Source organism: Phocoena phocoena, chromosome 14 (genome assembly GCF_963924675.1).
Source record: "Phocoena phocoena chromosome 14, mPhoPho1.1, whole genome shotgun sequence".
NCBI classification, from domain to species: Eukaryota; Metazoa; Chordata; class Mammalia; order Artiodactyla; family Phocoenidae; genus Phocoena; species Phocoena phocoena.
In genome coordinates this window covers 38,339,159-38,363,590 of record NC_089232.1, presented here as the reverse complement: position 1 = coordinate 38,363,590, position 24,432 = coordinate 38,339,159, and the positions used below count along the sequence as shown (strand labels likewise).

Here is a 24,432-nt window from a genome sequence, read left to right as displayed (position 1 = left end):
CATTTTTACTACATACGTATTTTAAATTTATAGTATTTTTTATCTTATAATATTTCATATAAATAGTATCATACTTCATATATTTGTGTGCAGTTGTCTTTTTTGTTATTGTTGTTCGGCATTATGTGTTTGTGCTTTTCCATGTTGATAGATATAATTCTAATTCATTTACTGTGTGTTAGTCCATGGTTTGAATGTCACTAACCATTTTTGTTGTTGTTGTTCCAGACATTGGAGTTGATTCTAATTTGTTACTATTACCAACATTGTTGCAATAACCATTCCTGCATAGGACTCCTAGTGCATAGGTATAAGAGTTCCTCTAAGTTTTTTCCATTGCAGAAGAGTTGCTGAGTTCTAGAATACGTACATCTTAAATTTTGACAGATAATGCAAAATTGCTCTTCAAAAATGTTCTGTTCCCACAACAGTATATGAGAATTGTTGGTGAGGAAGTAAAGAAACAGTTTTTAATATTGTGGGGCATTTTACTTTTTGCCAGTTTAATGGAAGGGAAATGGTATTAGTTTACATTTTCTTTATTATTAGTTATGTTGAGCATATTTTTATTGATTGATTTATTATTAAATTTCCCTTTCTATGAATAGTCTGCTCATATTTTTGGTCAAATTTTTAGCTGTTAGGTCTTTTTGATTTCAAGGAGTTCTTTATATACTCTGCATACTACTCTTCTGTCAGTTATATACTTTACAAAATCTCAGTATTTCATTTGAATTTGTAACTTTAAAAAATGGTATCTTTTTTGTAAGAAGTTATTTTTTGCTTTTAAAAAAAAATTGAGTATAATTTATATGATAGTACTTAAGTATTCAGTTTGAGTTTTTGAGAAATGTATACCTGTGTAATCCACACTTGTATCATCATCTTATCATCCTATCATCACCACAGAAAGTTCCCTCATTCCTCTTCCCAGTCAGCCCCACCTCTGCCTTAGGTAACCACTTTTCTGGTTTCTGTTATCATAGATTAGTTTTGCTTGTTGTAGAATGTAACATAAATTGAATCATACAGTATATACTCGATGTATCTAACTTTTAAAATTCAGCATAATATCTAAAATTTATGCATGTTTTTGTATCTATCACTAGTTTCTGGGTTTTTTTTTTTAAATATACTTTACTTTAAGAATGGTTTTCGGTTTACAGAAGAATTGAATGGAAAGTGCAGAGAGTTAACATATACTCCCTTGCACTCTGCTCCCAAGCAATTTCCCCTATTATGAGCATCTTGCATTAGTGTGGTACATTTGTTTACAGTTGAGGAGCCTGTGTTGATTACATTATTAACTAAAATCCACGGTTTACGTTAGAATTCACTCTTTGTCTTGTACATTCTGTTTGTATATTCTTTCTACACAAATGTTTAGTTATGTGTGTCCACCATTTAGTATCAGATTTTGTACACTATACAGAATTGTTTCACTGCCTGAAAAATCCCTTGTGTTCCACCTATTCATCTCTCCCTTCCTCCCTCTGAACTCCTGGCAACCACTGATCTTTTTACTGTCTCCATAGTTTTGACTTTTCCAGAATGTCATATAGTTGGAATTGCCATGATCAAACACTCACACAGTCCATATTCTAGGGAATAGGACATAGACCCTTAACTCTTTGTGGGAGAAGGGTCAAAGAATTTTGGAGCCAAGTTTTAAAATAACCATATTCTATATTATATCTACATATTATAAATGGGGAAATTGAGGTACAACAAGACTAAATGACTTTCCCAAGATCAAGTGAGTACGGTACTAGTTTTTTGGGGGGCGATTCCAGATTTCATGCTCATCCAACTATTCACTCATTCATTATATATTTGCTGATCACCTACTATATGCCAGTCACTGTGCGAGGCTCCAGGGGTTAAATATTAAACAAGAGAGGCAAGGTCTCTGCTCTCTTAAATAACTTACATTTAGAGCAAGAAATAGGCCTGATGTAGGTTTCTTTTTTTAATTAAGATTTTTATTTAGAGATAATTGTAGATTCACATGCAGCTATAAGAAATAATACAAAGAGATACCATTGTATTTTTTATTGATTCTCCCTAACGATAACGTACTGCAAAACTGTAGTATAATATCACAACCACTATATTAACATTGGTACAGTCAAGACACAGAGCTTTCCATCACCACTAAGATCCCTCATGTTGCAGTTTTATAGCCACATCTACTTTCCTCCCACCCACCCTTGCTCCTTCCTTTTTTTTTCCTCTTTAAACAACTGATAATCAATTTATTAAAATAGTTGATTTAAGCACCTGCAGTAGTGATTCAGCCTCGACTCCCGGCTAAATACTGATGGAAGTAATCTGCTTAACAATCTCAGAAAGACTGTTCAAGTCAATGAGTTTCTTGTATATCCTCATCTGAAAAAGAGACCAAATCTTTCAGCAGGAGTTTTTCTTGTAGTGATTCTCAGAGTCCTGGTAGACCTCCAAACTGGTCTTTTCATTTTAAGATTCTTTTCATTTGCACCTCTCATCAAGTCTACACAAACCTTCTCCAGAGGTTTTACATTGTGACTGGATAGGGTGATTCTAAGTTGGTGAAATTGCCACCTCTGGTTCCACGGGTATCTTTCTGGTATCTTTCAAAGCCATGGTTGTGATGTACCTCCCTGACTGACTTGTTCCTGGGTGAGAAAAAACAGTGGCAAGTCAAGAGCAGGAGCAGGTGGACCCGAGCTCAGCTGCAGCTCCAACCACATATTCCTCAAAGAGCCCCCACCCCTTCCTTAATTGCTAGCAACTACTAATCTGTCTTCCATTTCTGTAATTTTGCCATTTCAAGTATATGATATAAATGGAATGGTACAATGTGTAACTTTTCCTGATTGGGTTTTTTCACTCAGCATAATTCTCTGAGAATTTATGCAAGTTGTAGTATCAATGGCCCGTTTCCTTTTTATTGTAGAGAAATAGTCCATGGTATATGGATATACCACAGTTTATTTAACCATTCACCAGTTGAAGGATGTCTGGTTTGTTTCTGATTTTTGGTTATTACAAATAAAGCTGCCATAAACATTTGTGTATAGCTTTTTTTTTTTTTTTTTAAATTTTATTTATTTATTTATTTTTGGCTGTGTTGGGTCTTCGTTTCTATGCGAGGGCTTTCGCTAGTTGCGGCGAGCAGGGCCCACTCTTCATCGCGGTGCGTGGGCCTCTCACTGTCGCGGCCTCTCGTTGTGGAGCGCAGGCTCCAGACGCGCAGGCTCAGTAGTTGTGGCTCACGGGCCCAGTTGCCCCACGGCATGTGGGATCCTCCTGGACCAGGGCTCGAACCCGTGTCCCCTGCATTGGCAGGCAGATTCTTAACCACTGCGCCACCAGGGAAGCCCTGTGTATAGCTTTTTGTATGGGCGTAAGTTCTCCTTTCTCTGGGATAAATGCCCAGAAATGCTATTGCTGGGTCATATGGAAGTTTATGTTTAGTTTTCTAATAAATTGCCAAAATGTTTTGCAGTGTGGGTGTGCCATTTTACATTCCCACCAACAATGTATGAGTGATCCAGAGTCTCTGTATCCTGTCTTGTCACTATTTTTACATTTTAGCCATTCTGATAAGTGTATAGTGACATCTCATTGTGGTTTTAATTTGCATTTCTCTGATGGCTAATGATGTTTAGCATTTTTCATTGTACTTATTTACCATCTGTATATCTGCTCTGGTGAAATATCTCTCATATGTTTTATCCAGTTTCTAATGGGATTGTTTATTTTTTAATATCGCATTTTGAAAGTTCTTTTCTCTTTTGTCTTTTGGCCGCACCGTGTGGCATGCGAGATCTTAAAAGAGTTCCCCGACCAGGGATGGAACCCACGCCTGCTGCAGTGGAAGCATGCAGTCTTAACCGCTGGCCCTCCAGGGAAGTCCCTGAAAGTTCTTTATGTATTCTAGATACTAGTCCTTGGTTAGATATGTGGCTTGAAATATTTTCTACCAATTTGAAGTATGTCTTTATCCCCTTCACAGGGTTTTTTGCACATGGTGAAGGTTAATTTTGATGAGGTCGAATTTAACAGTTTTTGCTTTTATGGATCATGCTTTTGGTGTCAAGTCTAAGAATGCTTTGATTAGTCCTAGATCCCGAAGATTGTCTTTCTTTTTCTTTCTAAGATTTACAGTTTTTCATTATATCTAAGCCCGTGATCCACTTAAAATTTACTTCTATATGTTATGAGACTAAGGTTGAGGTTCTCTTTTTTAACCTATGGATATCTACTTGCTTGAGTACCTTTTGCTGAAAATGCTATCTTTCTTTCCTTCATTGAATTGCTTTTGCACCTTTGTCAAAGATGAGTTGCCCATTTTGTGGGGGTCTGTTTCTGTGTTTTTTATTGGTCTGTGTATTCCATTGGTCTATGTATCTGTCTCTCTGCAGATATCACAGAATCTTGATTACTGTAGCGGTGAATTAAATCTTGAAATGCGGAAGACCAATTCCTCCCACTTTATTGTTCTTATTCAAAATGGTTTTATCTACTCTACTTCCTTTGCCTTTCCATTTAAATTGTACAATAATTTTGCCTATACCTACAAAAAATCTTACTAGGATTTTGATTGGAACTGCATACATATCAGTCTGTTTCTTTTCTCTGAAATAGAACAGCTTGGCATGTTTTTACATTTCTTCTGTTTTCCTGTCTCTTACTACCTCACTTTTTTTGTTCATTTGAAATTTCAGTTTCAAACTGATAATTATTAATTTTTAACATTTAAAAGTTGTAATTGGATCATCATATTTCTGTCAAATACATTTTTATCATATTGCTGATCTGTGTTGACTAGGTGACCAGTGGTTTCTCCAAGCTGCCCACCAGCAGCCACATCATATGGGGTTGTTCTATGATTATATTCTAGCAGCACAACATTATCGATAACATTAATATGATGGTTTGCATTTTTATCTTTCAATCAGATTCTTCCTTTCTCCTGATTTCCTAGCCTAAATATCCTTTAGCTCTGAGCCCCTTGCTAATTTGCAAGGCTAGATTAGGTAAACAGATATCAACACCATGGGATTATTTTCTACTTTATCTAGGAGTTTATAATTTGTGATATACATGGTAAGATTTTGTAGAGCAAGGAGTTGGTAACTGTAGATACTTCTAGACTTAATCTGCAACATTTATTACTTTTGGTTTAAAAAGTTGTTGATACAGTTGTGCTTGTTAGAACATAAATTCAAAAAGTTGTGTTAGATCCTATATTTGCAGAGATATATAAATTAGACTCTGTCAAAGATTAAAGTCTGTTGGGTGAAATAGACTTGTAAACAGAAAGCTTCATTACATTGAGGTAAGTGCTATGATAGAGATATTAGGGCATTTTTGGAATAGAGAGGTACCCTTAACTTACTAGGGGAGGAGGAATATTGGGGGAGTCATGCTTGAACTGAGTTTTGAATGGTGAATAGAAGTTAATCTGGTGAAGGTGGTGATGAAAGGACATTTCAGGCAGTTAGAATAGTGTGAACAGAGGCACATAGAAAGAAGCAGTTAGCATATTGGGATTGGTAGCAGGGACATTATGAACAAGTTGGTGCTGTTTGAGTGGCAAGTCTGGGAGGCAGGGAGTAAAATAAGATAGGAGGATAATGTTACCAGAAAACTGGGTTTGCCCAAGAGTGGTGGGCATTGAGCCAATAGCCACAACCAAGCCAGAGATCGAGAGAAGGAAGGATTATTACTTGCAGCAAGTAAGGAGAACACTGGGGATCTTTCTCAAAGCAGTGTCTTCCTGAACAGCAAAATTGGGGAAGTTTTAAACTAAGGGTACATGTATATTCATGAGGGGGCTTGAGCAGAGGAGAATTCAACATAGAATTGGGACGAAGGTTGGCAGAGTCCAAGCTTTAGTTGATTAAAGTCTAGCCTATCAGCATCTTCATTCCATCCTCCACCTGGTGGGGGCCTTAGTTCCTGCAGAACTCAAAGTTATATTATGTATATCCCTTGAGGAACCAGGACCCTGCCCCAAGGCTGCACTGTTGTTTCTTGACTGCTCCTCCCTAGTTTCTGCATTCCCTCCCTTAAGATCATTAATTACTGAGATCTGTTCAAGGGCAAGCATGGCAGCCAGGCTTAGATTACAAAATGGCTTAGGCCTAAATAGGTTCTCTTATGTCAAGAGAGCCATTCTTGGTTCTCTTTCTCCAAAGACCCTCTAGCCTATCTGCTTATAATAAGTCAGCTCACATTTTGAAGGGCCTGTTGTGTTGGGTTTGGACTTGATCCTCAGTGGCTTGCAAACCTATCAGACCCAGGGTTTCCTTTTTATAGTAAATATTTTCCAGTGTCCCTGTTGGGCTGCACTCTGCAGGCCTACAAGGCCTGCACTTGCCCAGCTTCAAGACCAAAGAAAGAGCTCAGAGTCAGTGACAGAGACATCAGGGTTAATTTAATGGATGGGGGAGCTTACACATCTGAAGCAAGGTCCTGGAGCAACACCCCACCATGTGTGACAGACAGCAGGCAGGACATGGTGGCAGGCTTTGCTCCTGGGTGGAAGGGAGATTACCAGTTATAGGGGGAATTTCGTCAGGTTGGCTCATTAGTTACTGGGGAAACCAGCAGAGGGGCACACCCCTCACTGCCCTTTTGATAAGCACAATCACTAGCTGGGGTCTGGGGCAAGTTTGTAGGAAGGTCAGTCATAGTGTAGGGTATGGGTGAAGCAGGCACTGGCCAGGCAGGGGATGTACAGAGAGCAAGAAAACACCCATCTTGAGTGGTCTGACCATACAGTTCCTTCATTAACCTTAAATGAAATGCATGTATAATTATAATTCACATATAATAAAATTAACATGTATAATTTCTAATAATATGATGACATATATGTAATATAAAGGAAAGTTATAAGGAAAATAAAATAATACAGTAATTTAAAATATATATTTAACAATGTAAATGTTGAAGCATTACTGCATTAGAACATGTAATGAATTAATCAAATACTTGCACCTATATGTAGAATCACTGTGAATGTGCAGCAGTAAATGCAGACATATGTAGATGTGTTGTTTTGGTAGTTCAGAAATCAAAATGTGAATGGTATTGCCACTGGTAATGAGATTTTCCAAAATGCTCAACAACCTATTTGTAAAGTTCTGACCAAACCAAAATATTGATACAAGCTATATTAGTTGCATTCCTGGAAAATTTAGAGCTTATTAAAACTGTGCCAAAAAATAATTTTTTATGTAAAAAGAAAAAGATTAATTTCTAGGCCCAGGTAATTATAACCAGGTTCCACATAATGTTAGATGGGACATTGCCAAGTCATGTAGGACATGTGTCAGTTTGTTTTGTAGGATGTTCTTGAGCAGGGGTTGGCAAACTACATCCTGCAGGACACACTATTTTTGTATAGCCCATTAGCTAAGAATGGTTTTTACATTTTTAAAGAGTTGGGCAAGTAAAAAGAAGAATATGTTACAGAGACGGTAACACCTTTTTTGGATGAATTGACCCCAGTTCAAGATATTATTGACTGGAACCCAACCAAAATGACTTCTGTCACAAGCGAAGTTAAATCAGAATAGATTTCTTTTTTTTTTTTTTTGCGGTATGTGGGCCCCTCACTGTTATGGCCTCTCCCGTTGCGGAGCACAGGCTCCAGACGCGCAGGCTCAGCGGCCATGGCTTACGGGCCTAGCTGCTCCGCGGCATGTGGGTTCTTCCCGGGCCAGGGCATGAACCCGTGTCCCTTGCATCGGCAGGCGGACTCTCAACCACTGCGCCACCAGGGAAGCCCCAGAATAGATTTCTTAATATGCTTTGAGGAAAAGAATGATACACATCACCTGTGTTGTGATGCGATAGTGTGAAGCAAAGTGCCGGTAGAAATAATTTTATTTAATTATAATATATTATACAAATTAATGTTTCTATTGAGTGGCATAGCCAGAGATTTTGGGTCCTCCTACCCAAAACCTGGTAAATAGGCAGATATTCAGTAAACATTTGTTGAATTGTAATGTGAAATATCTTTGATCTATGTTGTAATATTTATCGTACTTTCTCATATTAATGGAGGAATGAAAGACAGCATGTTTGTCTTTCAGCCTCCGTTCCACCTATTCTACCTATACTCCACCTGTACACTGTCTACCTTTACATTCCTGTGTTCTCACTGCTACTGCTCAAGTGTAGGCCGGACTCTTGGTTCCAAATGATAGGAATACAGCTTAAACTATCTTGAATAGTAAATGGGAGTTTTTGGTGCCTACAGGTGGAAAAGATGCCGAGATAACATACAGAGTTGAAGAAAGGTCTGCAGGAACCAAGGCCTTGGGGATTACAGAACAGGGTATCACTCCATTAGAACCCACTCTCATCTCTACTTGGCTTCATTCTATTTTATTGCAATCAGGCTTTTGCCAAAAGATCAAAGATGTCTGTCTGCAACCCTCTAGTCTCATGTTCTTCTGGTACCATGACCTCAGGAGACAAGACCACTTCTCCTCCTAAATTGGGAGATTAATTTCGATCAATCATTGTGCCCAGAGAAAGGAGGTACTATGATAGTTTGGTTTGGAGCTCATATCAGTCCTCATGTCCAGGCAGGGGAAAGCTTGTTTGGAGACCAAATCATTAACCATCACTGACCTATTCAGGGCTCCATTGCCCCAGCCCTTTGATGATTTCCCGCTTCGGTTTAGCTGCTTACTGTTCTCAGAACAGCAATGGCAATTAAGGTTTGAAAATTTATGGAAAAGAATAAAGTAGTATACAGTTTCAGAGTAGTATTATTGGATATTGTAGAATTATTGGCTGTTTGGTTGAAGATGGGCTATAAAACTAAACTAATTCATCACTTAACAAAATTTACTTAGTACTTCGTATGGACAAGGCATTACCCAGTTATAGTATATCAAACCAAGCCTGGCTGTAAGGCACTGTGAAGTTATGTAAGATTTCATCAGAGCACTAATTCATTTTATTCTCTTGTTTTGTTATTTTTACATTTTAACTTTATATATATTTTATTATTTCCTCATCATGGAACTGGATATTTATAGATTCTAGTTATTGATAGAGAATTTGAGTGACACGGATTTTTTTTTTTTTTGGCCACGTCACGGGGCTTGTGGGATCTTAGTTCCCCTACTGTGGATTGAACCTGGGCCCTAGGCAGTAAGAGCGTGGAGTCCTGTCCACTGGATCGCCAGGGAATTCCCAACATGGAATTTTTCACAATAGCTTTTCTGATATTCAGTATTTTCAAAGGGAATATTTTTGTATTTATGAAGCACTTATTCTCATTACTGTCTTTTGATGACCCTTTTTGAAAGCTTATTCAGTGATTAAGAATCACTCAAAATGTGATCTGTAGTTAAGATGCATCTTTTTCTAGTTATCTACCAAATTCATATCTGTTATTTTTTCTGTCATTATAGTCTATTGCATCTGCAGACATGGATTTCAACCAGCTGGAGGCATTCTTGACTGCTCAAACCAAAAAGCAAGGCGGGATCACATCTGACCAAGCTGCTGTCATTTCCAAATTCTGGAAGAGCCATAAGACAAAAATCCGAGAGAGCCTCATGAACCAGAGCCGCTGGGATAGTGGGCTTCGGGGCTTGAGCTGGAGAGTTGATGGCAAATCGCAGTCAAGACACTCAGCTCAAATGCACACTCCTGTTGCCATAATGGAGCTGGAAATAGGGAAAAGTGGACAGGTGAGTTCAATTTCAATTTCCCTTTGTAAACTGTATTTTTCCATTACGTATTAGCCATACATTCAGAATGATTTTATGTAACAGTCTTTGTTTGCAGAGATAATGATAACAGGAAAAGATTCTGGTTTTTAGAATCCCTTTTCAAAGATAGAATCATCTGAAAGTTTGGGTATTCCCAACTGTGGATAGAGTCTGAAAACCAGCCTCCGGCAGCTATCTCAAAAGAACAAAGTGGGTCAATAAGGTGATTGCACAGAAGTTGGCCACTGTTCCCTTTTGGTTAGATCTGAGTTCGTGGCGTTTGGTCAGAATCTCCAAGGCGATGATAAAGACGCTAAGTAAAGATGAGGAATTGAGATTAAACAACATAGAACAAACCTATCTCACAAAACTCATCTTTATAGGCATTCAGGTATAGGAGGCAATGTATTTTTTTAATATAAATTTATTTATTTATTTTTGGCTGCATTGGCTCTTCATTGCTGCGTGTGGGCTTTTTCTAATTGTGGTGAGCGGGGGCTACTGTTCGTTGCAGTGTGTGAGCTTCTCATTGCGGTGGCTTCTCTTGTTGCGGAGCACGGGCTCTAGGCATGCGGGCTTCAGTAGTTGTGGCTCGCAGGCTCAGTGGCTCTGCGGCATGTGGGATCTTCCTGGACCAGGGCTCGAACCTGTGTCCCATGCACTGGCAGGTGGACTCTTAACCACTGCACCACCAGGGAAGTCCCAGCAATGTATTTTAATTACAACATTGTGTTGTTCCTAAAGACCCTAAAGTATACTATTTCTGTCCTTGAGCCTACAAATTGTTTTTAATTGATCTTGATTATTTACAAAACAGTACTGCTTTCCTTGCAGTTTCCAATGTCGTTATAGCGGACATCTACATGGTTTTTCTTTGAAGTCTTCAGTTTGTACTCCAGATGACTGCCAGATCAGACTTTTAATGACCTGGTATATGTCTTTTGGGGAAAAAAAGGCAGCAACTTGTAATTAGGAAGAGAAAACCCAGATCACTGAATTAGCTAACCAGATTTATTTTCAGATAAATAATCAAATAAGTGGTTCTATTACATCCTATAATAGAAATTTATATCTTTTCTTCTAATAATGAGTGCATTTTTTTAGCTGGCAGGTTTCCTCACATAATCCCTTCTTGAGTTGCTTAGGGTTTTTCCAGTATTTGTAGTTCCCTAATGACTTTAATTTTAATTTAAAAGATAATTCCTTTTAAAAAATTGTTCTTTTTCAAAATATATTTTGAGGACCTTTTATTCAGTTATTTTACAGTAGTGCTAATAGCCTTTACTGACTTTGGTTTCTCTGATCCTAAAGTCCATTTTCATAACCACTGTGTTATACAGCCTTCCTCCTATTATTCCTAGACCAAAAATCTGACAGAAAGGTGCAGAAAGTATTCTTGGATATCTAAGTTTCACCAGCCATTTTTATAGGCTGTTCATTTTTTATTCTGGCAGTAGTGATTTTGTCAAGTATTTATCATTTGGGCAGGAATATGAAAACATACATATCTACTTTGACTTTCCTAGAAAACTATTATAGTATTTCTTTAACTCAATATTTTCCTAATATTTCTTGAACTGGGGTTTATAATGTGCCTTTTGATTTTAGTAACATATATCATCTGAATATATTGGGTACTGACACAGGAATTAAAAAAATATTATTATTATTATTATTTTTGGTGGTATGCGGGCCTCTCACTGCCGTGGCCTCTCCTGTTGCGGAGCACAGGCCCCGGACGCGCAGGCCCAGCGGCCACGGCCCATGGGCCCAGCTGCCCCGTGGCACGCGGGACCCTCCTGGACCGGGGCACGAACCCGCGTCCCCCGCATCGGCAGGCGGACCCCCAACCACTGTGCCACCAGAAAAGCCCTTAAAAATCTATTTTTAAGTTCCTATGGTTTTTCTTTCATTTTTTTAGCTAAAGTAGCAAGAAAAAATATTTTTTTTTAGAACAGTAGAATGTGTTTTTGTCAATCAGTAAATCTGAACATCACTACACATGATTTTTTAGCTAGCTTCAGGAACATTTCATGATTACTTAGAACAAGTTGGTAAACTTTTTTTTGAGAGGACAGATATTTTATGCTTGACAGCTCTACAGTTTCTGTCACAAGTACTCATCATTCTTGGTGCAGCTCAAAAGCAGCCACAGACAGTATGTAAACAGATGGGCGCTCCTATCTTTCTAGAAGGTTTACCTATTTCAATAGAATCAATGGGTCTTAGAAGTCAGAGAGGCCTTAAGTACTCATCTAAGGTGAATTACATAGGTGAGGTGGTATATCCTCATTTTCCAGAGAAGGTGTATGTGACAGAGAAGTGACTTGCTTCAGACATAGCTGATAAGTGGTAAAGTGAGAACTAAAATGGGGATCGGGGCTTCCCTGGTGGCACAGTGGTTGGGAATCTGCCTGCCAATGCAGGGGACACGGGTTTGAGCCCTGGCCCGGGAAGATCCCACATGCTGCGGAGTAACTAAGCCCACGCGCCACAGCTACTGAGTCTGTGCTCTAGAGCCCGCGAGCCACAACTACTGAAGCCCGCATGCCTAGAGTCTGTGCTCTGCAACAAGAGAAGCCAGCACAGTGAGAGGCCCATCCACCGCAACGAAGGGTAGCCCCCGCTCTCTGCAACTAGAGAAAGCCCGAGTGCAGCAACAAAGACCCAATGCAACCATAAATAAATAAAGAAAGAAACAAATAAATAAATAATAAAATAAAATAAAATGGGGATCACCAGACTTAGTTTTTCCAAAAACCATTGATACCAACATCTAGGAGCTTTTGTTAGCTTCTCACAATAGTCTATGCCAAGAAAACATGTTGGTTATAAAACATGTTGGTTATACAGTGTGGTAATCATGAGCGTTGATAGGAATATCACTCAGCAATAAGAAGGAAAGAACTTTTGATATACGCAACAAAATGGTTGAATCTCAAAATCATTTGCTGAGTGAAGTAAGCCAGATAAAAACTTTTTTTAACATAATGTATGATTCTACTCATAAAAAATCCTAGAAAATGCAACGTAATCTATAGTGACAGAAAGCAGATGCCTGGGCATAAGAGTAGAAGGAGGGATAGATTAGATTACAGAGGGGTGCATGAAAATTTTTAAGTGTGAAAAAAATGTTTATGTTCATTGTGGCAGCTGTTTTATGGATGTAAATATATGTATGTCAAAACTTATGAAATTGCATGCTTTAGATATGCAGTTTATTGTACATTACTTATACTTCAAAGTTGTGAAGAAAATGGTCACTGTGAAAATGATTGAAAATGCACTTTAACCCACAAAATCCTTTGAACGCAAATATATTCTTAAATCAAGAAAAGTTGTAAAGAAAGTAAACTGTAATAGAACCTAGGCTGGCAGTAAAATAAATATACAACCCAGATCCTACCGGAAATGTTTTTGTGAGGCCTGGATCCTTGGTTAGTACTTGGTTAGTACTTCTGTCAGCTTCTAGGTGAATGTTATTTATGAAATACTCTACTAAATCAACTTACCAGTTTTTAGAACATGTATAGGCAACAAAGACAAAGTTATTTTTACACTGCTGTCATTGGATGAGCTTGTGAGAGAATTAATGATTCTAGGATATTAAGAGGTTGCTTCTAAGAAAAATGACCAAGGTTTTTGAACTCTGGGGTGTGTGGCCATGTACCCCAACAACTAAATTACTGTCTTCAATTTATGTTATTTTAAATCAGTGGTTCTCAATCATGGCTACACATAAGAATCACTTTTGGAGCTTTAAAAATTTTCATGCTCTGGACATACTTCAGACCAATTAAGTAAGAATCTGTGGGGATGGGACCTGGGCATCAGTATTCTTTAAAACTGGTGATTTAAAAAAAAAACAAGGGTGGGGGGACTTACCTGGTGTTCCAGTGGTTAAGACTCCATGCTTCTACTGCAGGGGGCACGGGTTCGATCCCTGGTCGGGGAACTAAGATCCTACATGCCACGCAGCGTGGCCAAAAAAAAAAAGAACACAACAACAACTAAAAACTGGTGATTTCAGTATTCAACCAAGGTTGAGAACCCCTATGTTAAAAGTGCCAACTACTCTGATTTGAAATGTTAATATAGCTTGGTATTAAATTTTTACAGTGAGGATTCAGTATATGTTGGCATATTACTTCTACTTGCCATAATTTGTGAAGTGCTTGGGGACTATTTATTCAGACACTAGATGTGGTACGTTTTTTCTGTCTTTCCCTCTCTATTTAAATTTCTCTCTCCTGCTCAGTTTGTCTGCATTACTTCTTTCTTTGGTCCAAAAAGTACATTTGACAATTGGCAGCCAAGTGCATGCATTAACTTTTTTTTCTTATTAACCACAATATATAATGCCTTTGGGATATGAGGAAGCCAAAGTAATAGAGAAGTAACTAAGGCAGTATATATTTATGGAAATATGTAAAGCTAGAGAAAATGACTATGCACTAGTGACCTAAATACCTTTCTTGTAGTGAATGTTTTTCTTCAACAGAAATAAAATTTTTGCAAGAATAAAACATGAATTCAGTTATAAAAGTACACAGAAAACTCTGCGGTGAACATTTCATGTCCAAAGGGAAGAACATCAGTGTTTTACTCGTATAATTGAGATCCTTTCATATTTGATCATAAATCACTGAGGGACCTAATCCTTGAGGACTGTTGGAATCTGGCATGTGTCTTTAGGAAAGTTTTATTGTTCTGCTTACTTCATTAATACCACTGTTTTCCTTTCCTGGAACTTAAATAGAAATTCTTATAGAGTGTTTTCTTTTTTTAAACAGTAACTTTTGGGGAGATAATTTATATGCTTAGTAGAGTCTCATATATGGTTATTTCTCTTTTTTTGAGACTGAATTTTGGCATTTTATAAAGACATGTTGGTTTTTCTTTTGTGACTTCCTGTTTTTCAAAACCAATAAGATGTTTTGTGAGGAAACATTTAGCCACAGCTTCTGTGCTAAACCATTTAGTAGTAAATTATTTCTTCTTTCTTCTGCTGAATTGTTCTTTCATAAGCATTTAGAGATTCCCTGCCTGTAGAGATCCTGAAATATAAATCTCTGTTTCTTTATTTTCTTTTTTCTTTTTATTTAGTATTTATTTATTTTGGCTGCACTGGTGTTAGTTGTGGCATGCAGGATCTTTAATTGTGGCATGCAAACTCTTAGTTGCAGCATGCATATGGGATCTAGTTCCCCAACCAGGGATCGAACCCAGGCCCCTTGCATTGGGAGTGTAGAGTCTTACCCACTGGACCACCAGGGAAGTCCATATTGTCTTTTTAAGACAATGAATAATGTTATTGCCTTTTCTAGTCTTAAGTTTTAGTGTACCAAAACTCTTCTAGTTTTAGGTTGTGTTTTCAGCAGACACAGGGAAGAAGATAGAATCTACCTTTACTGATATAATTTTTTTCTGACCAGTTCATCATATGCTCAATTCTGTCATTTTCAAGCAGTTAGATAAGAGAATATCACATATCAAGAGACTATATGCAATGGTTAAAAAAAAAAAGAGTATATACAATGGTAGACACACTCTGATTTCTAGGATCAAGACAGGTTAGGCTCTGGATTAAAAGGCCAGCATTTTGTCCAAAACATAGGTAAACATCTAATCTCAAAAGAAAGTAATCACTTATTTTTAATTTCTACAATTCCTTCTACAACAAGGTACACTGATCTCCTTGTATAATTCTGGTGGTAAGGAATAAGAACCTGCTAAAACCTATGATTAATAATCAGTTTATGCTGAGCTCTCTTACGTGTAGCATTGTAGCTTTATAAGCCGGAGCAGAGCCACCACAACTCCCTGCTTTGTGTCATAGGAGAAGGAAAATTTAAAGCACATTCTCTTTCTCATGTCCTTTCTCTCTTACATACATACATACATTTATATGTGTACCAATATATGGGAAAATTTGTAAAGATGGGATATAGAGAGTAAATAAAATGCCATTTTATTTTATTAACACTTACTCACCATTTTGAGATTATGTTGCTTTATTCTCAGTAGCTATGGAGGAAAGTTTAGATAATCTTATTTGGTTATACATGCTGTAATGCTTGGTCTATTTCTGATAATTCTTGTTTTTAAGGTTGGATTTTCACTTTTAACAATGTAATAAAGGAAAGCCTCCAGAGAAATTAGTCAAGCTAATCTAATAAACAAACCACCCTTTGTCAGTACGGATTGATGAAATTTAACAGCTTGAGGATGCTTAAATCAGTTTAGAATACTTTTTTTTAAAAATTAATTTATTTTTTTGGTTGCACTGGTTCTTAGTTGCTGCAGGCAGACTCCTAAGCTGTGGCATGCAAACTCTTAGTTGCGGCATGAATGTGGGATCTAGTTCCCTGACCAGGGATCGAACCCAGGCCCCCTGCACTGGGAGTGCGGAGTCCTAGCCACTGCGCCACCAGGGAAGTCCCACTTATTTTTTAAATAAAGGAATTTTCCATTTTATATTTTATATCAGGTTTTGAACATTGAGTTTATTTAAACTTTAATTCTGAATGGGTCAACCCATTTTTGTAGCTCAAAGATGTGTTTCATAATAGTTTGTTTTCTAAAGTTGTGGTCCTAAACTTACAGTTCCAAGATACAATTTGTAGAAGGACAGTGCCTAAAGTCTATAACAACACAGAAAATAAATAGAATAAAAAATTTGGTCCTCCTCGAAAGCCATTGTGATTTTCATTGTGTTCATTTTTGCTAAAAAAGAAACATGGAGATCCACAACTTAATATTTAAATTCTGACTAACTCTGAATTAGCTATTTACAAAAAATACCTTGTACAGAAGGAAATGTTTTACAAAAGAGAAAAAGATGCTAAAAAACTTTTAACATTACTGATTAGAATGAATATTTTATAACAGAGAATAGGTAATAGCTAGTGGGGAAAAAATGTAAGTGGTCATCTAGTTTTGAAACAATTAAAATCAGAACTTTTCAGTAGTTGATAATTTACCCATTAAAAAGTAGACATTTGGGGATATGTTTTATGTAAGAATTGTGTATTAATAAGTGGTACTTAATATTTTTGAGGTATTAAGATTAGAATGCTCTACTATTAATGTGCTTGGTTTTCTTAACCAAGCCTCTGTTCAAAAATTTATATGATGATTTTGCATTTATTTTGGTCTTAACTGACAGCCTTTTGAGACTTGATCCATGAGTCAACATTCGACATACTTGACTTCTCTTTTCTTTGAAACACTTGTCTTCCATGACACATTTGCCTAATTTTCCCCCTAATTTTCTAGTCCGTTCCTTTTTCTTCCCTTTTCATATCTCTTTTTTTTGCTGGTTCTTTCTCATTCACCCCACTTCTCAATGTTGGAGTGTCCCTGGGCTTAAGTCTTTGGTCCTGTTTTCTTCCCTATCTCCAGCACACTTCCTAGGTGATCTCATTTAGTTTTTTGTTTGTTTTAATTTATTTATTTTTGGCTACATTGGGGCTTCATTGCTGCGTGCGGGCTTTCTCTAGTTACAGCAAGTGGGGGCTACTCTTTGTTGTGGTGCGTGGGCTTCTCATTGCGGTGGCTTCTCTTGTAGTGGAGCACAGGCTCTAGGTGCGTGGGCTTCAGTAGCTGTGGCTCTCGGGTTCTAGAGCGCAAGCTCAGTAGTTGTGGCACACGGGCTTAATTGCTCTGCGGCATGTCCAGGGCTTGAACCTGTGCCCCCTGCATCGGGAGGCGGATTCTAAACCGCTGCGCCACCAGGCAAGTCCCAGTTCTATGGATTTAAATACTTCTATAGCCTAACAACTCCCAAATTTGTATCTCCAAACTGGATTTCTCCCTTAAATTCCAGGTATATACTTATGACATACTTGAGAACTCTATTTAAATGTGAAAAATGTATCAAAAAATTGAATATGCTCCAGACTAAGTTCCTTCTTTGCCTCCCATATTTGTTCCTCCTATATTTTTTTTTTTTTTTTTTTTTTTTTTTTTGCGGTATGCGGGCCTCTCGCTGTTGTGGCCTCTCCCGTTGCGGAGCACAGGCTCCGGACGCGCAGGCTCAGCGGCCATGGTTCACGGGCCCAGCCGCTCCGCGGCATGTGGGATCTTCCCGGACCGGGGCACGAACCCACGTCCCCTGCATCGGCAGGCGGACTCTCAACCACTGCGCCACCAGGGAAGCCCCCTCCTATATTTTTTATCATCTCAGTCAGTGGTACCTCCATTCTTCGGGTTCATATCCTCTTTTTCTCATGCCCACATCTAGTCCATCATCAAATCTTGTTGGGTTTAATTTGATTACTTTTCACTACTCCCCTCTACTCTGTTCAGATTACCATTACTTCTCTCCTAGATTATAATAACATCCTCCTAACTGACCTCTCTGCATCTGCTCTTTAGCCTAATCTCAACACACAGCAGTGTGTCAACAGAGTGACTGTGTTAAAGCCTAAATCAGTTAATGTATTCATGGCTCTCATCTCACTCTAGGGGCTACCTTTCACAGTCAGATTAATAGCTTTCTCCCTTGCTCAGTCTGCTATAGCTAGACCCATGCTGATTGCTGATTCATGGATCATGCTAAGCGTGCTCCCTCTTTAGGGTCTGTGCATTTACTGTTCCCTCTCTCTGGACTGGTCTTCACTCAGATGTTTGTAGAGTTAGCCTTTTCACTTTCCTGAGGTCTTTTTAAAAAAATTCATCTTCTCAGGGGCTTCCCTGGTGGCGCAGTTGTGGAGAGTCCGCCTGCCGATGCAGGGGACATGGGTTTGTGCCCCGGTCCGGGAAGATCCCACATGCCGTGGAGCGGCTGGGCCCGTGAGCCATGGCCGCTGGGCCTGCGCGTCCGGAGCCTGTGTTCTGCAACGGGAGAGGCCACAACAGTGAGAGGCCTGCGTACCGGGGGAAAAAAAAAAAAAAAAAAAAAAATTCATCTTCTCAATAATGCTTTCACTGACCACCTCTCTAAAAGTTCAGTCCTCCACTTTCTGCTTTAATTTTTGAAAACTTTATTGAGCTATAATTTCCATACAATAAACTGTATCCATTTGAAGTGTCCAATTTGATTAATTTTGGCTGGTATATACACTTGTAAAACCACCATGGCAGTCAAGTGACAGAATGTGTTCATCATCCCTTACAAGTCTCCTTCTTCCCCTGTACAATCCATCTCTCTCCAGCACAGTTCCTAGACAACCACTGATCTACCTTTTATCATCATAGATTAGTTTTTTCTGCTTTGTTTTTTCTTCTTGGCACTTATTACTATCTACCATGCTGTATATTTTATTGTAATTATTAATCTTGTCTGTGCTCCACATTAGCATGTAATGGGGTGAGGATTATTGCTTTTTGTTCACAGCTGTATTCTCAAAGTCTAGATGCTGCTTGGCACATGATATTCAGGAAATAGTTGTTGAATGAATAAATGAATCATATAATTCACTATTTTACTAAGCATCTACCATGTATCATGCACTGTGTAGGTGTTGAGGATGTATCAGTGAACAATATGGCCAAGTCTCTTATCCTAAGGAACTGACAGTAAACAAAAAACAGTAGTAATTAGTGTAAGAAAGTGTATCAGAGACTGAAGAGCCTTATCAAAGCTCAGAAGACGAAATGGCTCTCTTTACCCAGTAAGCTGAGGAAGGCAGCTCTAAGGAGGTACATTTGCATTTGGTTTCTCTGATTTCAACTCTGATTCAGAGTTAAATGTCATGAACTAAGAAAAACAAAAAAGTTGGTACAGGTAGTATGACTTCTCTAGAGTTTATGAACATAACCCTTGTGTTTAGCACATAGGTGTGACCTTTGGCACTGGATTAGTACAGGTTGTCCTTCCCTTTCTCCCTTCCTCCCTTCCCTTTTTCCCTTCCTCCCTTCCTTTCCTTCCTTCTTTCCTTCCTTCCTTCCTTCCTTCCTTCCTTCCTTCCTTCCTTCTTTCCTTCCTTCCTTTTCTTCCCTTCTTCCCTCCCTTCCTCCTCCCTCTCCCCCTCTCTCCTTCCCTCCCTCTCCCTCCCTCCCTTTCTCTTTTCCTCTCTCTTTCTTTCTCCTCCCTCCCTCCCTCCCTTCCTTCTTTCCTTCCTCCACTTCCTACATGTTGGTTTTCCAGTTTCTTAAACCACAGGTGGTAAACAGGTACCAAGAAGTAAATTGGCAGAAAAATCATTGTAAGCAAAAGCAAGACTCATTTACTACAGTGGTTCTCAGCGTCACTGGGCATCAGACTCACTGGAGGAGATTTAAAAAATGATTTAAAAGCCTTTAAAAAAGGGCTTTTGCTTTCGTTTGAGAGAGGGAAGTCTTCTCTAAGGAGGCAAGCTGATCTGAGAGCACAAAATACATGCAGAGGGAACAGCAAAGGCAAGAAGTTGGCCTTGGTAAGAAATCTGAATTTTTATTCTAAGTATAATAGGAAACCATTGGAGGGCTTCATACAAGGGACTGATGCAATGTGATTTATGTCCTCATAGGATCCCTGATTCATGTGTGAAGGATGAATAATATAATCAAGAGTGAAGCCATGATACTGAGAACTCATTAAAAAAAATCACTATGGTTGGAACTGTTTTTTTGCATGTTAAAAGCTATTCTCTTTTGCTTACAAATCTCTGTGTGGTAGTAGTTAGGTAAAATGGGATCTCAAGGTAAAAACAGAAAAACCCCCAAACTTAATCCTTCATTCTGTTCGCAAGGTTAGGTATACAGAATGAACAGAGCCAAAATTAATACTCCACTTCAAAATGGGGTTACGTGGACTTCTGACAATCTTCATTCCTCATTTTTACCTCTTTTCCACAATTAATGACAATCTCCTTCCTTTTTAAATTTTATTGTAACATGTTTCAAAATTTGGCAAGCCCAGGGCCTTCCCTGGTGACGCAGTGGTTAAGAATCTGCCTGCCAATGCAGGGGGCACATGTTCAATCCCTGGTCTGGGAAGATCCTACATGCCACGGAGCAACTAAGCCCGTGCGCCACAACTACTGAGCCTGCACTCTGGAGCTCGTGTGCCACAACTACTGAAGCCCACACGCCTGGAGCCCGTGCTCCGCAGCAAGAGAAACCACTGCAATGAGAGAAACCCATGCACCGCAAGGAAGAGTAGCCCCCGCTCGCCACAACTAGAGAAAGCCCACACACAGCAATGCAGCCAAAAATAAATAAATACAATAAATTAAAAAAAAATGGCACGCCCAGAGATAATACAAACCATTATTGTGCCAAAAGGGAAAAAAGTGAAGCCAAGAGAACGCTTAGAGGGCACTATGGTACTGCTCCAGGTAATATAATATTAGCCAGGAAGATGGAGGTAATTTTAACAGTCAATGTGGAGAGAAGTGAGCAGATAGAAGAAACATTTTAATGTATTGTAGATGAGTTGCTTTGGGATGGGTTGGAAGGGATGTAGAAAGTGAAAGAAAGTGAGGAAGTGGGGATAACTTTTTTGCATGAATATGTTAGTGTAAATTGGTAACTCTAGTCTTTGTTTAACAGTCTTATTGGTAAATTGGCCATCTAATACACAACTTAAGTTTTTCCCCAGCCCTTCCCACTGGGGAAAAAAGTAAATCAAAAGAAATTAACATTTGGCAGTTAAGAAAATGCTTTTGTGCTGAAGTAATTTTATTAAAAAACCCCCAGTTTATGAAGAGATGCGTTTGAGATTATTGAGCTTAAATTTTACCTAACAGGCTTTAAAAAAAGTCATTGTTTCTTATGATGTACCCTTTTCTGTATGTATATTATGCTTCAATATAAAGATTTAAAGAGGTAGAGATATGAGTGTTTGTCTTTGCAAACTCGTTGCACCTGTGAGAACAGGGCTTTAGCACAGCTGAAGTCCTTGGCTTCTGACTAATATCCTGCCAATAGGCAGCCCCTGGTGTTGGACTTCTTTCAGATTGTTACCATTCAGACTCTTTGGTTCTATTCTTGTGGACAGTTGGCGTGCTTGAGGGGAAGCCAGGAAACCAAGCCTTAAGAGGATTTGGAAACAGTTTTTGTGCTAAACTCAGGGTGACAGTGTATCCTGCCCAGAAATGTTGAAACTGCTTGTGTTTGTCTAGTATTTGTGTACTGGCTGGTGGGCTGTGGGCTTCATTCCATGTATGCTGCTGCTCTACTGCCAAGATGAAGGCCTCTGACCCAAGCCCATTCTTAGCACTTTTTTTTATTATGTAAACTATACATACATAAAATTTACCATTTAACCATTTTTAAGTGTATAGTTCAGTGGTATTAAGTATATTCACAGTGTTGTGTAACCATTACCACTCTCTATGTCTAGAACTTTTTTATTATCCCAAACAGGAACTCTGCACCCATTAAACAATAACTCCCCATTGTCACCTCTCTCTGGCCCCTGGTAATCTCTGTCTACCTTCTGTGTCTTTGAATTTGCCTGTTCTACTAGGTACCTCATGTAAGTGGAATCACACAATAATTGCCCTTTTGTGTCTGGCTTATTTTGCTTTACATAATGTCTTAAGATTCATCCATTTTGTAGCATTGTCTCAGAATTTCAATGCTTTTTTTTTTTTTGCGGTATGCGGGCCTCTCACTCTGTGGCTTCTCCCGTTGCGGAGCACAGGCTCCAGACACGCAGGCTCAGCGGCCATGGCTCACGGGCCCAGCCGCTCTGCGGCACGTGGGATCCTCCCGGACTGGGGCACGAACCCGCGCCCCCCCGCACTGGCAGGCGGACCCCCAACCACTGCGACACCAGGGAAGTCCTCAATGCTTTTTAAGGCTGAATAATATTTCACTGTATGTATATTTCACACTTTATCCATTAATCTGTTGATGGACATTTGAGTTGTTTCCATCTTTTGCTTTTTGTGAATAATGTTACTGTGGACATGGTGTACAAATATCAGTTTGAGTCCCTGCATAGGGTGTATACCCAGGAGTAGAATTGTGAGAGCATATGGTAATTTTATGTTTAAGTTTTTGAGGAACTGCAAAACTGTTTTCCACAGTGGCTGCAACCACTTTATATCCTTTACAGCAATGTGTGAGGGTTCTAATTTCTGCACATCCTCATCAACATGTTATTTCCTTCCTTCCTTTTTTTTTTAAATTGCCATCCTAATGGATATGAACATTCCCTAATGATTAGTGATGTTGAGCATCTTTTCATGTGATTATTAGTAATTTGTGTATCTTCTTTGGAAAAATGTCTACTCAAGTCGTTTGCCCGCTTTTTAATCTGGTTGTTTGTTGTTGTTGAGTTATAGGAGTTCTTTATATATTCTGGATATCAATCACTTATCAGATATATGATTTACAAATATTCTCTTGCATTCTGTGGGTTGTCTTTTCACTCTCTAGATTATATCCTTGGATGCACAAAAAATTTTAATTTTGATGTAGTCCAGTATATCTATTTATTCTTTAGTTTCCTGTGCTTTTAGTGTCAGGACCAAGAAATAATTACCAAATCCAGTGTCATGAAACTTTTCCCCTGTTTTCTTCTAAGAGTTTTATAGTTTTAGCTCTTATGTTTAGGTCTTTGATCCATTTTGATTTAATTTTTATATATGGTGTAAGGCCTTTCTTAACACTTCTGAATGGATTTTTTAAAAATGATTTCTCAATTGAGGGAACAGAAGATGAGACATTTGAATTTAGAAGCTAAGTTTCAGTTTTATCATATTTCTGAACTTTCTAGATAGCTCTGTCTGTAATTAAAGAGAGTTCAGTATTATCACCCAAGTTACAGGTGGCACTTAATAGTGAGTGGTAGTCACTAGGAATGAGCTCAGATTAACTACCAAATAAGTTCAACATCCTTTTCATTGTCAGGGTTATTAACTTAAGTAGATTAGAGGAAGTCAATAATAGTGGAAGTTTATCTGAATTTTAATAAGTCATTTAATAGTCTGTGGTTATAGTAGAGAGACAAGAACTGAATTATGATGATAAAGCTCATGAGTGCATAGCTAATTGAGTGGTGACATCCAAACAACATTGATCACAAAGTGAGTTTGGGACTTCCCTGGTGGTGCAGTGGTTAAGAATCCACCTGCCAATGCAGGGGACATGGGTTTGAGCCCTGGTCCAGGAAGATCCCACAGGCTGTGGAGCAACTAAGCCCATGCACCAGAACTACTGAGCCTGCACTCTAGAGCCCGCGAGCCACAAGTACTGAGCCCGCATGCCACAACTACTGAAGCCTGCGTGCCTAGAGCCCACGTTCCATGACAAGAGAAGCCACTGCAATGAGCAGCCCACGCACTGCAACGAAGAGTAGCCCCTGCTCCCTGCAACTAGAGAAAGCCCGTGTGCAGCAACAAGGACCCAACACAGCCAAAAATAAATAAAAATAGAAAAATTAAACAAAAAAACAGAGTTTGACCAGTTATCCTATGATAGATAACTCCCCCTCACACATTCCCTTAGTCTAGAAAAAACAGCTTAGCCCTCTAGGAATAGAATTTAAGGTTTCCATGCTCTATCACCTATTTATATTGTACAGTCCTACCAAGAGGGACTGTATTTTCCATACATGCATATCCTTTTCTGTTGCTACTTGGAATGTTCTTTATCCATCCCCATTTTCACTTGGTTAAATTCTCTCTCTTCTTTAGAGTTCATATTACCGATTATCTCTGCCATGAATTCCTCCCTAGTTATCTCAGCTGGATCAGATAATCTGAATTCTCAGGATATTTGAACCTTTCTTTGGCATTTCATACAACTTAGATTTAAAATGAAA

General features: G+C 38.7%; 1 protein-coding gene across 1 annotated transcript in view; it reads left to right on the top strand.

Annotated features, from left to right (window-relative positions):
• COMMD1 (copper metabolism domain containing 1) overlaps positions 1-24,432 on the top strand; it is a 159,043-nt gene that overhangs the window by 59,827 nt on the left and 74,784 nt on the right. Inside the window, exon 2 of the mRNA XM_065891384.1 lies at positions 9,429-9,710. Within this exon, the coding sequence (XP_065747456.1) occupies positions 9,429-9,710 (282 nt within the window). The remainder of the gene's footprint in view (positions 1-9,428; positions 9,711-24,432) is intronic.